This window comes from Eschrichtius robustus, chromosome 3 (genome assembly GCF_028021215.1).
Source record: "Eschrichtius robustus isolate mEscRob2 chromosome 3, mEscRob2.pri, whole genome shotgun sequence".
NCBI classification, from domain to species: Eukaryota; Metazoa; Chordata; class Mammalia; order Artiodactyla; family Eschrichtiidae; genus Eschrichtius; species Eschrichtius robustus.
The window spans coordinates 32,657,497-32,672,121 of record NC_090826.1 but is presented as its reverse complement, the minus strand read 5'-3'; the positions used below and the strand labels follow the sequence as shown (position 1 = coordinate 32,672,121).

The following is a 14,625-nucleotide window of genomic DNA, read 5'->3' as shown; positions in this document are numbered from 1 at the left end:
AGCAGAGCAAACTGGTTGTTCTCAGACACAGGGGAGCAGTGGGTAGTGGTTAAGGTGCTAGAGTCTCGAAGACCTGGGATGTTATTCCAGTTAGGTCTCTCTTGGCTGTGTGAGTTTAGCCAAGTCCCTTTCAACACTGGGGCTCAGTTTCATCATCTTTAAAATGGGGACAGTCCTGACCTAGCAGGATGCTTCCCAGTATTAAGTGAGAACATCAGCAAAGTGAGAGGAAAGCTTCCACACCTGGGCCGGGTACAGACAGGTGTTCAGTAAATGTTAGCTGATGCTGTTATCACACCTCTACACACATTCTCTCCCCCCAGGGCACCTGCGGCTGAGCGCTCCCTCTCACTCTCTGCACCTTGGCACAGAAGGGCTCAGTGTCAGGACAAAGACAGAAAACAGGCAGCTCCGTTTCCCAGCTTTTATGAAAATTAATAACATTAATAGCTCACAGACATATACAAACACACACACTGCTATGTACATGGTCATTAAGTTATTAATTAGTCTCTGTATAAAACGTTTCTACATTAGTGTTCCGGGCTAGGCCCGATCAGTCCTTGTGGCATATTCACAGTAGCAGCCCCTGGGCTTGGACCCTGGGGTGGGCAGAGGGAGGCTGGTGGCTGTATGAACAGCCCGCCTCACGATGGGCACAGGAGGCGTCCTGGGTCGCTCACTCTCGAGTCTTTGGTTCCCTTCCTGGCATCTGGAGACCAGCTGTTCAGTGAGCAGGCAAGCAGGCCCGGATTCCTCATGTGGCCTGGTGACCCAGGCCCTGTGCGTGGTGGCTTCGCGCCACCCAGCAGGCCCTAGAGGATTCTGGCTAGTTCTGTAGAGTCTGTGTCAGAGCAGCCTGAGCTGCTGGCCTCTTCCCTGCAAAAGTCAGAGGAGACGGGCTGGAGGAAGCACCCTTACCCACCTGCTTGGTCCCCGCAGGATCTTGGCTCTGAGGTCTTAGCTGACTGCCAAGCTGGTCTAAATCACAGGACATAGTTTGCTCACTCCCACTCTCAGCCCAGAAACTGCTGGTAGGCTTGTTCGCTGTCCTTGCAGCCCACAAGGCATCCCAAGCCCCAGGACTACGCCCTGGCCCGGGGCAGGCTGATGAGCTCCGCACAACTCACTCCACCCTGCCCTCTGGCCTCCGCACCTGAGGTCCTGCACACCAGGAGAGCCGTGAAGAGTGCGGGCTCTGGAGTCAGAACACCAGGGCTCAGACCCCAGCTCTGCCCCTTATCACTTGTCACTCTTCCTGGTTAAGCCTCAGTGTCTTCATCTGCAGAGTGGGAATCATAGGAATCTCTGACACCCAAGGTTGTTGGACGACCATAGGAGATCATGAGTACATTCTCTAAAATGTAAACTCCTTGAGGGCAGGGATTTATCTGTTTCATTCCCTAGAGCAATGCCTGGCACATGGGCGTCCCATTAAGTACTTGTTGAATGAATAAATGTAAAACCACTCAGCACAGGCAGGCAGTGTTCAAGAAATGTTGACTGCCACAGTGATGAATCAGATGGGGGAAAGGGCAGAGGAGCTGTCCCGGGAAGATGTGTGGAAGGCAAATCTGGCTTTGGCCCCAGGAGGCACTAGTCGAGGGCTTAGACTGGATGATGTCCCCTCGTCCACCTCCCTGTCCCTTCCCCACTCACCTCAGAGCCTGCAGGGCCTTCTTGTTCTGCCGCCGCTTCTCCTCGTCAATGGGGTACAGCTTAAAGAGCAGCAGGCCTATGAGGATGAGGACTATGGGAGCCATGGTCACCAGCATCTTCAGTGTGAACTTGACAGGTGCTGGCTGGGAGCAGCCACGGGTCTGGTACCCAGTAAAGCTGTGGGACCCAGTGGTTAGGGGAGTGGTGAGGATGGGGCACCTGGGACCTACCCCTGCCCAGCACTGCCCAGACCCCCACCCCACTCACTCCAGACTGAGGGTGGAGATGCCCAGGGAGACTCCGGAGGCAAACTTGGTGAAGAAGACGTAGAAGGAGAAGAAGATGGGCTCGGTCCCATGGATATGGGGCTGCTTCAAGTGGAAGTCATCAATGACGTCAGGCAGCATGGACCTGTACACAGTGGTGGCAGCCGTGAGCACCCTTCCACCTAGCAACCCCAGGCCCCCACTAGCCCATGTGGTCCGTGTCAATAAGATTGGTCCTCTGAGAGTTTGCAGTCCCACAGCTCACACACAGTTCAATGAGGAGAGGGCAACTTCATGTGAATAAAAAAAGAAGGCCCCTTCCTCCAAGATGAAGTAGCCCCAGATCTAGTTGCTCAGCTAGGCAAGTATAGAGTGCAGGCTAGATCTGAGCCCCCATTTCCCACCCTGACTGGATGTGGTTGTGCAGTTCACAACCTGTACAACTGTACTGGGAAGACCTGCCCCATCCCCAACCTGGACCCACAGAATGGCCTGCAGGGAGAGAAGCCCCCACAGGATTCTCCCTAAGGAGCTTCAGAACTAGGGGGGGTGGGAGGCTGGGAAACATACCCAGCTGGGCCTATATACACTTACCAGGGTAGTAAGAAGGCAGCTGCTACACTGATGCCAGCTGCCACAGCTACCACATATGTGACAATCAGGTTACTCTCCATAAGGGCCACCAAGATGAGAAATGGCACTGCTGACTAGGGGAGCGGGCACAGGAATACGAGTCAGCTGGGAGGCTCCCATCAGTAGCCCCCAAGTCAGCCCAGGCCCTGTCCTTCAGCCCCACTCACTGAGATCCCAATGTACACAGCCATCTTCTTGCCAAACTGCGTTAGGAACCACTGCCAGATGGGGATGGTGACTGTGGCCGAGAACTGTGGATGGGCAAAGGGGGAGAGGGAAGTGGGTTAGAGCCATGCAATCCCCCCTGCTCTGCCCGGGACTCTAAAGGTGCTCCCAGCCCTGCTCAAGAGACAGATGACAACATCTGGACAGTTGAGGACAGGCACCCGATGGCTCTTCAGGGGAGCTGAGAGCGAGTCCCAATCTCCTCTCCTGCCTTCTCTGAGCACAGAGCTCCAGAAGTTCTGGCTTCCACACCTTTGCTTTTGCTATGCTGTCTACTTGAATATCTAACCCCAAACCCTCTTTTCTTCCCCCCAGTGTAATTGAGATATAATTGACATATAACATTGTACTAGTTCAAGGTGTACAACATAAAGATTTGATATATGTACCCAAACTCTTTCTTTCATAGTCCTACCTAAGCAGTGGTAGGTCAGATCCAAATGTTCTGAGAAGCCTCCCTCATCCCTCATGACCTTGGGCCAGTCTGGGAAACGTCCTCTGGCTATCCAAAGAACCACCTCGCAGCCTAAGCCACTTCGGCCACCCTCGGGGGCCCCACACGCACCATGATGGCCAGGAGCAGATTCTGGAATTCGTTGCGAAAACCCAAGGTGTAGGTGCAAAACAGAGCGAAGTTCCCCTCCACCAGCTGGGGGACAGGAGAGCGTGGTGGGAAGAGAGGTAAGGAAACAGGTGATGTAGTCGGGGCTGAGCCTCCATGACGTTCCCCGTGCTCCAGGGACCTCTGCTCACCCCGCCTCCATTCCACCTGTCCCTCGGGCTTTGTCCCATCCTGAGTCCGAGGCTTACCCCACCCCTTGTTCCACATACCCCCACCCGCCCAGGCTGAGCATATCAGGGCCCCACTCACCATGAAAGCCAAGGAGGTGAAGAGGAAGCCGGCAATAAGCTTGATGTACGGGCCATGGCTCATGACCAGCCGGATGCCCCGAAAGAAGGGCATCGGCTTGGCCTGCTGAGTCTCGTAGGGTTCTGGGGGCCAGAGGGAACAGTGAGGCAGGAGCAGAGGCCCCTCCCCAAGCCTGAGGCCCAGGCAAAGGGACAAAACCACCCCACGCTGGGGGCCTGCACCCCTCCCCAGGACCCCTCACCTCTCTGCTCCCGCACGCCCAGGGTCAGGATGACAGCACAGATGACATAGATGGAGGCAATGACCCCTGCCGCCAGCAGGTATGCGTTTTGCTGTAAAGAGGGTAAAGGTGACATAGAGAAACAGTCAGTCTGATTTCATCTCAGCTCCCAGCAGCTCTACTCAATGACCTTGGATCAGTCCCTTCGCTGGGGGCCTAACTGTCTCTATCTGCGAAATGGGAAAATCAGCCTGGGCCTGCTGCTGCTTCCCAAGGCCAAGTCCAGATGAACAAACGGTTAAGAAGGCCAGGCTGTGGAGTCTGAGAGCCCACAGTTCAAATCTCCCCATATCTAGTTTCTGCAACTCACTAGCTCTATTACCCTGAACAAATCATTTAGCCTCCCTGTGCTTCAGTTTCCTTATCTGCAAAGTGGGCATGTTAACACTTTGTATAACAGATGCCCAACATTTACAAACACTAGCCATTATTAATATTTTGAGGATAATTAATATTTTGAGGATAAAATCACCCCATCGTTCCTCATCTCCCCCACCCCTGCCCTGCCAGGGCCTTACCGTTTCTCTGAGCGAGGTGGCGCTCTGCGTGCGATTGGCACCTTCCAAGGCTACTGTAGAAGCATTGGCGTCCTGGACACAAGGTGTATGTGCTTGGCCCACAATCTGCCCCTGGATTGCTGTGCCCAGCACTGTACCTAATACCTCCACGGTCATCCCTGAGCAGGAAAAAGCAAGTCCTTTTGAGGGGCCGCACGGCTTGTGGGCCCCCAGGGAGGAAGGTCAGAGGGATATAAGCCGAGCTCTAGCCACAGGTGATAGTAGCAGCTCCAGACAGGATGGTTACTGGGTACTGGGGTAGATGGCACCTTGGCCTAAACTCATGGCCTCGCTATGTGACCTCTCCCTGGTCCTTCCACCTCCCTGGTCTCACCAGAGCAATAAGTTATTTTTAAGATGGTTTCACACCCACTCCCAAGAGCAGGGAGCTGGGCCCACAAGGGAAGAAACATGGTAGGAGGGTCAGGGAGTGCGGGCCCCTGGGTCCCTGGTGGGTGGGATCAGGGGGCTGGGGAGACTTACGATACGCAGTGGCAGAATCCCTCTCACTTTGCTCTGTGCTGATGAACATGGTGAGAGCTGAGTAGGGAACGTGGAAACACTGGCATGGAAGAGAGGCCCTCGGCCAGTCAGACGATGGACAGACAGATGTGGCTTCGGGCACCAACCCCGGAGGCCCCAGGGACTTCCCGCACCCCTGCCCATACTCACCGTGACCAGCGTCTCAAAGAGGCAGTAGAAAAGCAAGTACCACAGGGTCTGGCCCTGTTGGAAGTCAGGCACAAACCAGATGAGGAAGTAGGCGATGATGGCCAGGGGCGTGGAGAAGATGATCCTGAGGAAGCGGAGGGTTTGAGTGGAGGCAGGATGCCAAAACGCCAAGATCGGGGCCCAGGCTGGACTGCTCTGCAGCCTCACAGGGTGCCCGGCAGGAAGGAAATTCCTCCCCCTGGATGCACCCACCCCAGGGTCTCTGGGAAGGGACTGATGGCCCAGCCCAGAAGGGCACACAGAGGCAGGGCCCCCAGCCTACAATCCTGAGCATGGGGTATGAGGTCAGACCCTCCTGAGTCTTGCCTGCATCTCCCCAGGTGTGAAGGCTCCAAAGACAGGGGCTTTCTATGGGCTGAGGGGCTGAGAATGCAGGCCAAGACCTCAGACGGTGGGGCAGGGAGGCGGGGGAGAGGAGCAATCCCAGTGGGATCTCACCCATGTGTGCATACACAGGAGTGGGGGAGGCCAGCTCCAGGTGGAGGTGCTCCTTCTGGAGCAGCCACAGGGGAGGACTGGGCCCCGTGCCTCCCCACATGTGAGTCCCACACCATCCTAGTTAGATCTCAGGATGGTCCAACTTCAAGGCATCAGTATAGAAAGGCAGCAGAGAACCATGGTGAAAAGGCCTTTGGAGACACCCTTCCGGGATCCAGTTCTGGCTCTACCAGTAACTATAAATAACTTGGTCTTGGGCAAGTTATTTAACTTTTGAGGTTCATTTTCACATCTGTAAAACGATAATAGTAATAGCACCTACCTTACCTTCAACATTTACTCAAGAAATATTCAAGTGCCAACTCTGTGCTGAGCACTAGTCTAATGACTTGGGACGTATCAGTAAACAAAACAGACAAGTCATTGTCCTTGTGGATTTACATTCTGGTTGGCAAACAAAAAATAAACATAAGATATATACTATCCAGCCTTAAAAAGGAATGAAATTCTGACACTTGCTACAATCTAAAGCTTGAAGACCTTATGCTAAGTGAAATAAGCCTGACACAGAAAGACAAATCTGGCATGATCCCACTTAGATGAGCCAAATTCACAGACAGAAAGTAGTTGGTTGCCAGGGGCTGGAGGGGAGGAAGGAATGGGGTATTAGTGTTTAACGGGTACAGAGTTTCAGTTTGGAACAAGTTCTGGAAATGGTCGCACAACAATGTGACTATACTTAATGCCACTGAATTGTACACTTGAAAATGGCTAAAATGGTAAATTAAAAAATTTTTAAATAGCATATTCTACCACACACCAAAAAAGCTACATAACATAGTAGACGGTGATTAAGTGCTGTAGAAAAAAAGAAGGAAAGCAGGCTAAAGGGGATTAGGAGTATGTGGGTACAGTTCACAACCAGGTGACCAAGGTAGCCCTCACTGAGAAGGTGACCTCTGTGCCGGGCCTCGAATGAGAGGAGGGAGTTGGCCTGGCAGCTTGCGGGGCAACAGTGCTCAGGTGGGAAATGTGCCCCAGCAGGCCTGGGGAGTAGGAAGGAGGCCAGGGGGCCAGAGTGCCTGGCGTGAGCATGGGAGATGGAATTAGGAAACGAGGTTGGACAGGAAATGGGATGCCAGGTCATGTAGGGCCCAATAGGCCATTGTAAGGACTTTGGCTCTATTTCACAGGGTTGAAGTAGTTTTGAGACTTCAGTTGATATTAAAATGTAGAACAGTTCTTGGGACACAGCAAGTGTTTGCTGTGATTATCACACCAGGAAAGCTCCGCGGGAGAGTTCAGGGAGCTGCCGAGAGCACTGGGCTGGGAATCAGACCTCAGATCCATCCCTGCTGCATCTCCCATGTGACCCTGCTGACACTCTGCCTCTCAATGGGTGGCCGGGAACTCCAGGAAATTGTTCGCCAGAGTCTTCCTGGTCTGAAACGGAGGATTTAAATGCTGGCTGAGGGCTGGGGCTGGTCTGAGGCCTGGGAGGAGAGGGGGTCCCAGGGCTCATGAGCCCTGGAAGGCCCAGCCTCTTTCTACACCGAAAGGAGAAGGGGTGCCAGGTCCCAGGCCCTAACGGGGGTGGATGAAGAGGAGGGTCATGCACATTACACGGCAGCGCTCAGCATGCGCTCAGACAGGGCTGGGGGTACCACTCAGAGGTATCGCCAGGAGTTCCCACCCCGACAGCTGAGGCCATGTGCTGAATCACAAAGCAGCTTGAAGGGCCCTCAGCTACTTCACCAAGCTGGTTGCCGCACGTGCCTGCGTGGGCGAGACGTCCTCAGATCTCACCTCCCCAGATCTCACCTCCCCAAGGGAGGGCTTCCTCTACTCTCCCACCCTTGCCCTACCCCACCCCTCCCAAATCCTCAGAGAACCAGGGCTCCTCTGGCAGCCTTCACCAAACACTCCATCCAAGCAGCCGGGCTGTGGAACCAAATGTGACTGGGAGTAACCCGGGCTGCTGGTATTGCTGCTGCTTCAGGCTGGCCAGGGCAGCTGCCTGCCATTGGCTGTGTCTCATGAGGAGATGTGGCAGCACAGCCCCGCCCCTGCCCGGCTGCCAGGGAGGCGGGTACAAGGGCCCATCTCAGGGGCTGGCTCACCGGGAGCCCCAGCAGCCTGTGCAGGTAAGGCAGACTCTCCTGCCCCCTGGCCCTGAAGCTTGGATCAAAGGCCCCAACCTGGGCCTTTGCCAGGGGCTGGCGGGGTTTCAGTGGGAGGGGGGCCTCGTGGGAAAGGAAGCTGTGCTGGGGGGCAGGGACTGTGGGAAGAGCTTTGAAGGCCTTGAAGGCCGGAGACCAGGTATGGGCGCCCCTGGGGCAGGAAGGCGCCCACTCGAGCCTGGATGGGCTAGAGATGAAAGGGGCATGTCCTCCCCCTGCCCCCCAACCACCAAGCAGGATGTCCTGGAGGGAACCAGAGCTCTGGCCTGTCAGCCTGTCCCTTGCGCCTGCCTTTGCCATCTGATCTGTAGCACCACCTCCCCCAGACTTGCCTCAAAGCCTGAGGCTGAGGCGTGTAGGCTCTGTATCAAAGGAAAAGGTAGTTCTCACGGTCCAAGGAGCCAGAGGTCATGCTGTCCCTTCTCGGTTTTACCTTCCACGCTTACCCCTCCACCAGGAGCCACTCTGCAGGGGTGCCAAATTATACATTACTTAATAAGTGCCAGAAATGGTTCTAAGCACATTACGTATTAAAAAATTTAATTCTCACCACAACCCTGTGAGACAGGCATAATCATTATCCCCACTTTGCAGATGAAGAAACTTGAGGCTGAGATGTTAAATGTCTTGCCCAAGGTTGTACAGCTCTAAGTGGCGAAGTCGGTATTCAAACTGAGGCAGGCTGGCTCCAGAGTGTAACCTTTCAACAATTATGGGAAGTGATGGAGCGGGAGAAGTTAGAATCCCAGCTTCATGGAAGGGAAAAGGACCTTGGGGAGGAATGGGGCCTGGGCCAGGGGAAGCTGCTCAGTCTAGCAATTCGGCCAGCCTGGGAATGAACTGGCAGGAGTTCCAGTGCCCATGCCTGGGGCAGCTGAGGCCTTGCTGGGGTTTTTGCATCATTCCTTCTCCTCACCCCCCAGCCTGTGACAAACCATGTGGAAGGACCATGGGGTAGCAGACATGTCAGAAGCCCCACCTTCTACCACCTCAGAAGGAGCATTTTCTACTCACCAGGGCATGAGGCGGCCCAGGCGGGTCCAGGGGGATTTGCTAATGCAGAAGCCCACCAGGGGGTCTGTGATGGCATCCCAAGCTCGGCCCACAAATAGGATGATGGAAGCAGAGAAAGGATCCACCTGGGATGGGGAACAGGCAAAAGATGACTCCCTCATCCTTCAACTGATGGGCAACATCCACCCTCACTGACGGGCAAAAGCAGGGCTCCCTCCCCACTTCAGCCTGGCCATTAGGACCCTGTACTGCTCCCACCCAGGCCTTAAGCATCATCACTTGCCTTGTTAATAATGACAACCACAGTTTCCCAATAGAAGTAGCACTGTGTGTCTCCTTGGAAACTTTCCCAGATATTTCCCCTTATGTCCTCCCCTCCACTGCCCTTGAAAACACTCCCATCAATTAGAATGAATCCAGAATTCAGTTCCTTGCCTCCCTCTCACAAGCCCCAACCACCTGATATCAGAAATGGCATTTGCTGGGTCACCGCAGTGGCCCTCAATTTCCCCATCTGTATAGTGGGGTTATGATCCCTGTCTCACAGGGTCAAGCTCTATCTTGGATGTGGAAAAAGGAATCAATAGAAAAAATGTTGAAAAAGTAGACTGTTACTGTCACTACCCATTCAAGCTATCCCCCTTCCCCCAAAACTTCTAGGCCTAAATAGACAGTTTCTCTGGACTCTTCCTCATCCATCAAGGCTCTACTATTACTATCACTCCAGGAAGCTGGAGAGGCCTCTCCCACACAGCAGTTTCCCCAGTCTGACTTTTCTAACTTTTTACATTTTGACAGCAGGTTCCCCATATTTGCACCCCATTTAGGGCCTGGCCCATGGGAGTTGCTCAAAAACTAGCTGCTTAAATGAAGTCATTTGTCCTTTCTGGGGCTTAGGGTTCCCCATCTATTAAGTGAATACAAGATGCCTTGCTTGCAAAGTCACCAACCCCTGAGCCAAGCCAGCTACTGCTGTCCAGCTGGAGGCATTGTGTGCCAGTCTCTTCTAAGAACGTCACAGCGGGCTCCATTCTATCACACCAGGCTCTGTTGCTCTTGCCAGGCAAGGAGGAGTGAGCTGACCTTGCCAGTAAGACTCCTGGGGCAGAGACTCCCCTTCTGGATACTCTCCAAAGCCTTCTTATTTCTCATCCACTGTGACTCTGAGAGGCAGGAGAGTAGGGATTCCCAGTCCCATTTCACAGTTGGGGAAACTGACCCTACCCTGGAGTCCATAGTCTCTCCCACCTTGGGGTGATGGAGGAGCCCTAGCGGGCTAAGCTCACTCACCTGAGCTACATCCAACAGGTAGATCTGCAGGAAGAACCCCAGGGCACAACCCGTCACCTGGTAGGGTGCCCCCCCAACTGCATAGCAAAGTTTGTTGCAAATGGACAACTGGTTTTTCTTCTTTGATTCCTTCTGGGAAGAAGAGGAAAGAATGAAAAGAGATCCACGACCCTGGCCTTCATCCTAGAAGTTTCCAGAGGCAGGAAACTCTGGAACTCTGCCAGGAGGAACAAGTCTGCCTTGCCCTATTCCCACCCAGGGAGAGCTCACTTCCCACAAGAAATGAAAGGTATTCACTGTTCTTAAAAATCTGGAAAAGGGGAATCCATACTGAGGAAGTAGCCCCTAAGCCACCCCACCCCAAAGCCAGATCCTTATCAGCTCGTCTTCACTTAATGACTCCCCCCAAGGCCTCAGTTCTGTTTCTTTCCAAGTTGGAGGGGGAGCACACTCCAGCAATGGACCTGTCCCCACCTGGCACCAGCTGCCACAACCTGAAAATCCTTTTGCCGTCAAGAGCTGCCTAAGCCCAGCCCTGGCTTCTGCCCTGGTTCAGAGGCTAGTGAACCTGCCTACTGGGTGAGGGCTCTAGAGATCCCTAAGGGCCCAGCCCAGCTGGCTGTAGGCTCAGCTGTTCCTTCCATCTGTCCCAGAGCCTCCCTGGCCCCTGGAGGCAGCCAGACCTTCAGGCAAACCCAGGAGCTGTCCTACCCTCCCTCTCTCCCTGTCCCCCTCCCCCAGTTCCCAGGGGATCTTGGAGAGGGGAGGAAAGGCCTCTAGGTGCAGGGCTGGACCCTCTCTGGGTGAGGCACTAGGGAGGTTAAGGTTGCCCAGAGAAAGTAGATTACTCATACATGGGAGCAGCATAATTGCTTACCCAGGCTTCTTCCAAGGATCGGTTAATAAAATTAAAACGAAAAGGCAGTCACCTCCTAGGCGGATATCTTTTGCCTGGGATCCCTCCCTGGGGCCGCCTGATGTCATTGGGTCCTTCATTATGTCCAGAGAGCTGGGAATGGGGCCGAAGGTCAAGACGCGCAAAGCGCCGCGCGCGGGCCGGCACCTACACTCACACAAACGCCTGCGGAATGCGGCTCCTTTAAGAGCAGAGCCCTTGCTCTTATGAATGAACTTGAGCGGCCCTCACAGCGGAGTTGAGAAGCAGGCGTAGCATGTGGTGGTGGAGAGCAGGGGGATGAGAGATTTGGGACCCAGGTGGGTTTCCCAGATTTCTGGGGTCTCTCTGGCGTCTAGGGCAGCAAAATTAAGCGGCTGGTCACAGAGGAACGGAAACCGACTAGGCAGAGCGGAGCCGGGCACCACGTGGAGCCGCCGGTGGGGCCGCTCCCCGGAGACACCCAGAGTCGGGGGTGGGCAACAGGGGGCCGGCGCCTACAAAGCTTCTCCATCACTCCCTGCCTCCAGGGCACCCCAGGGCCCTCTCCTGCCTCTGGGTCCTCCTGTTCCCGGCTTAGCCCAAGGTGTCCCAGAACCAGGTTTATCCCGTGACGCCCCCACCTCAGCCTGCCGCCCACCCTTGACCCTCCACCCGGGGTGCCCGGCCCTCACCTTCACCTGGACCGGGCGTTCACCGGCTTGGAGGATGCCGGTGGGCAGCAGCCCCGCGGCGGAGCCGCTCTCGGCGCCCTCTCCTTTGGCCATGAGCCGCGGGCCACGCCGCCCGGGACCGGGAGGCCGGGATGCTCCTCTGCTCCGCGATGTTCCTCTGCTCCGCGGGCCTCCGCTCCGCCCGGGCTCGCGTTGTAGTTGTAGCCGCCGCCGCCGCTACGAACGCCGCTGACTCGCTCACTGCACTCCCCACGCGCCTCTTAAAAGGTTGGGCCCTGCCCTCTCTAACTGGCCAATCCTGGAGCTCTGCTACACCGCCGCCAGCCAATCCTGGAGCCCGTCGGTCCTCCCGCCGGCCCAAACCCCTCTGCAGCTTGTGCCACCAAGCCACGTTCTCCAGCCTGGAACCCGCATCCGGCTGCGCGTCTCCGCGCAACCCCGGGGTTAAAGCCGGAGACCCACCTGACAAGCACGAGGAATCTGAGGTCCAAGGCTAAAAGTGACCTGCCCGATGTCCCCCAGAGTGAGTTCTACCTGAGTGAGATCTACACCCCATGACTTCCGACCCCCAGGCCTAGGAAAGGCAGGGGCTTGGAAACCCACTGCCCCCTTTAACGTCTGGAGTTAGTTCGAGTCTCCCTCTGCTCCAAACCTGGAGGATATAGCGCTGACACTTTCCTAACCGACGCCCCTCTCCCCTCCCCCAAGACGGACCATTTCTTCTTCCCAACATTGGCATCTGTAGGGCCCTCGCGATGGGAGAGAAAGACGAGGCAACGCAGTCAGTCGCAGTCGCTGCCAGCAGGAAGCTCCTAAGTTGTGGAGAGGAGTCGGGACCACAGCCATTAGCACACAATGATGATAACAGCGGCATTTTATGGAGAGCTTCCTTCATGCTTAACATGATGTAATTCAACCCCCATAACCACCCTGTGAGGGTGGTACTATTATTATCCCCATTTTACAGCTGAGGGAAGGAAAACTCAGAGAAATGAAACTGCTCTCATGTGGCAGAGCCAGGCCTATAAGGTTTTGCCCCATTTCACATCCTTCCCTCTCCACAGCCCCGCGCTATCCCTCTCAGCAAGAATTATGAGAAGGCTAAACCTGTCTCCCCAAGAAGAAGCCTTGGGAGAGGGAATTCCCTGGCGGCCCAGTGGTTGGGACTCCGTGCCTTCACTGCCGAGGACCAGAGTTCAATCCCTGGATCCCTGGTCGGGGAACTGGGATCCCACAAGCTGCGTGGCACGGCCAAAAAGAAGCCCTGGGAGATACAAAGCTCTGGGTTGAAACAATCAAGGAAAGTTTCGAAAGAGTGCTGAATAATCTGGTCCTTGAAAGAAGATGGGGGACTTCCGTGGTGGCACAGTGGTTAAGAATCGGCCTGCCAATGCAGGGGACATGGGTTCGATCCCTGCTCGGGGAAGATCCCACATGCCGCGGAGCAACTAAGCCCGTGCGCCACAACTGCTGAGCCTGCACGCCAGAGCCCTCGACCCACAACTACTGAGCCCGCGTGCCACAACTACTGAAGCCCGCGTGCCTAGAGCCCGTGCACTGAAACAAAGAGTAACCCCCACTTGCCACAACTAGAGAAAGCCCGCATGAGGCAACAAAGACCCAATGCAGCCAGAAATAAATAAATTTATAAAAAAGGAAGAAGATGGGAGGCCAGACCCAGATGCCAGAAAACAGTCTTCTACCACCTCTGGGTCCCTTATGTCACCATCACCCCTGGCTTCCCAGGCACTCAAGAGGCTGGGAAGGGGCCAGCTGGCACTGACTAGTGAAGTGGTTGCTGGGACGCTCAAAGGCTACTCACTCCTGTGCCTGTGGTTGCTCAGTGTCAGTTTCCTTTTTTCTTTCATAAAACCTGATTGCCAGCAGGAGAGATGAGGTCTGGCTGCCCCAGGATGGCCACACCAAGCTTCCTCATCTGCCCTAGCAGATCCCCATCTTGGCACACAGATCTTGGCCACTGCTGAGCCTAAGAGAGCCAAGATGAGGCAGCTGAATACTGTGAAAAGGGCCTGCACTGGCCCCCATGGTTCTGCCATGAGCTGTGTGACACTGTTCTGTCTCTTCCCCTCTCTGCGCTTGAGTTGGCTGAGGTGACTGTACGATCCCTTCCAGCCCTAACATCCTCAGTCCTATGGGATCACACTACATCACAAGTGATTTAGACGCCCGCCAAACCGTGAGCTCTGGGAAGGTAGGAACCACATCTTTTCCACTGCCATATCCCCACTGACTAGCAGGGGCCTGACTCAGATGTGTTCAGTGATGCCTGCTCAGCCTCCCTCAGGCACAAGCACAAGGGTAGCCCATTCAGAAAAGCCCCAGGCTCCTCCGTTTACTAGCTGTGTGGTTGATCCTGGGCAACTCAGTTAACCTCCCTGTGTATAAGGTGGAGATATTAAGTGACTAACTAATAGAGCTGTTTTGGATATGAAACAAGAAAATGCAGGGGAAGTGCTTAGCACAAGTGCCTGGAAGCCAAGGCTGGGCTGGTCCCCCCTCCTGGCCCGATTCCAGTCTGCCAGCATAGCAGTATAAGATTCCAGATATGGCCTGACCAAGCCAGCACAATAGGCCTATTATTTTCCCCAGTCTGGACACGACACATTGTTAATGCAGCCTAAGACTGCTGGGCTTTGGAGCCTTTCTCTCCCATGATTAGTTCCCATCAGGTTGTGGTCAACTAAATCATTCAGATCCTTTTCACTGGAGCTGGGGTCAAGTCAGGTCTCTCCCTCATACTCTGCTTTGTGTAGTGTCTCCCCCTTCTTGAAGCTCACAGAACAACAGTGTCATCTTGCTTATTCCAACCTGTTGAAATTGTTTTGAATGCTGGTTCTATTGCCCCCTGTTTTCTCTCCTTCTCTAAGTTTAGATCCAGGCTGCTCCTTGC

The 14,625-nt window shown here is 54.8% G+C and overlaps 1 protein-coding gene across 6 annotated transcripts; it reads right to left on the bottom strand.

Annotated features, from left to right (window-relative positions):
- Positions 1 to 423: 423 nt before the first annotated feature.
- MFSD2A (MFSD2 lysolipid transporter A, lysophospholipid) lies at positions 424 to 11,947 on the bottom strand. 6 transcript variants are annotated; one of them, XR_011073500.1, is made up of 14 exons: positions 11,715 to 11,947; positions 10,146 to 10,277; positions 8,856 to 8,980; positions 5,164 to 5,287; positions 4,975 to 5,053; positions 4,453 to 4,610; positions 3,896 to 3,986; positions 3,655 to 3,776; positions 3,349 to 3,432; positions 2,726 to 2,809; positions 2,520 to 2,632; positions 1,927 to 2,070; positions 1,660 to 1,735; positions 424 to 879 (listed from the first exon to the last, which is right to left on the bottom strand). XR_011073500.1 is itself a non-coding variant. In XM_068539594.1 (14 exons), the coding sequence occupies exons 1-14, from the start codon at positions 11,805 to 11,807 to the stop codon at positions 816 to 818; spliced, it is 1,629 nt and encodes a 542-aa protein (XP_068395695.1). In that variant the 5' UTR covers positions 11,808 to 11,947; the 3' UTR covers positions 424 to 815. The 6 variants fall into 6 exon arrangements, 5 of the variants coding, with proteins under 5 accessions (XP_068395695.1, XP_068395691.1, XP_068395692.1 ...); XM_068539594.1 differs by having other exon boundaries at positions 1,660 to 1,836; positions 8,856 to 9,011; positions 10,138 to 10,277; XM_068539590.1 differs by having other exon boundaries at positions 1,660 to 1,836.
- Between the last annotated feature and the right edge of the window lie 2,678 nt (positions 11,948 to 14,625).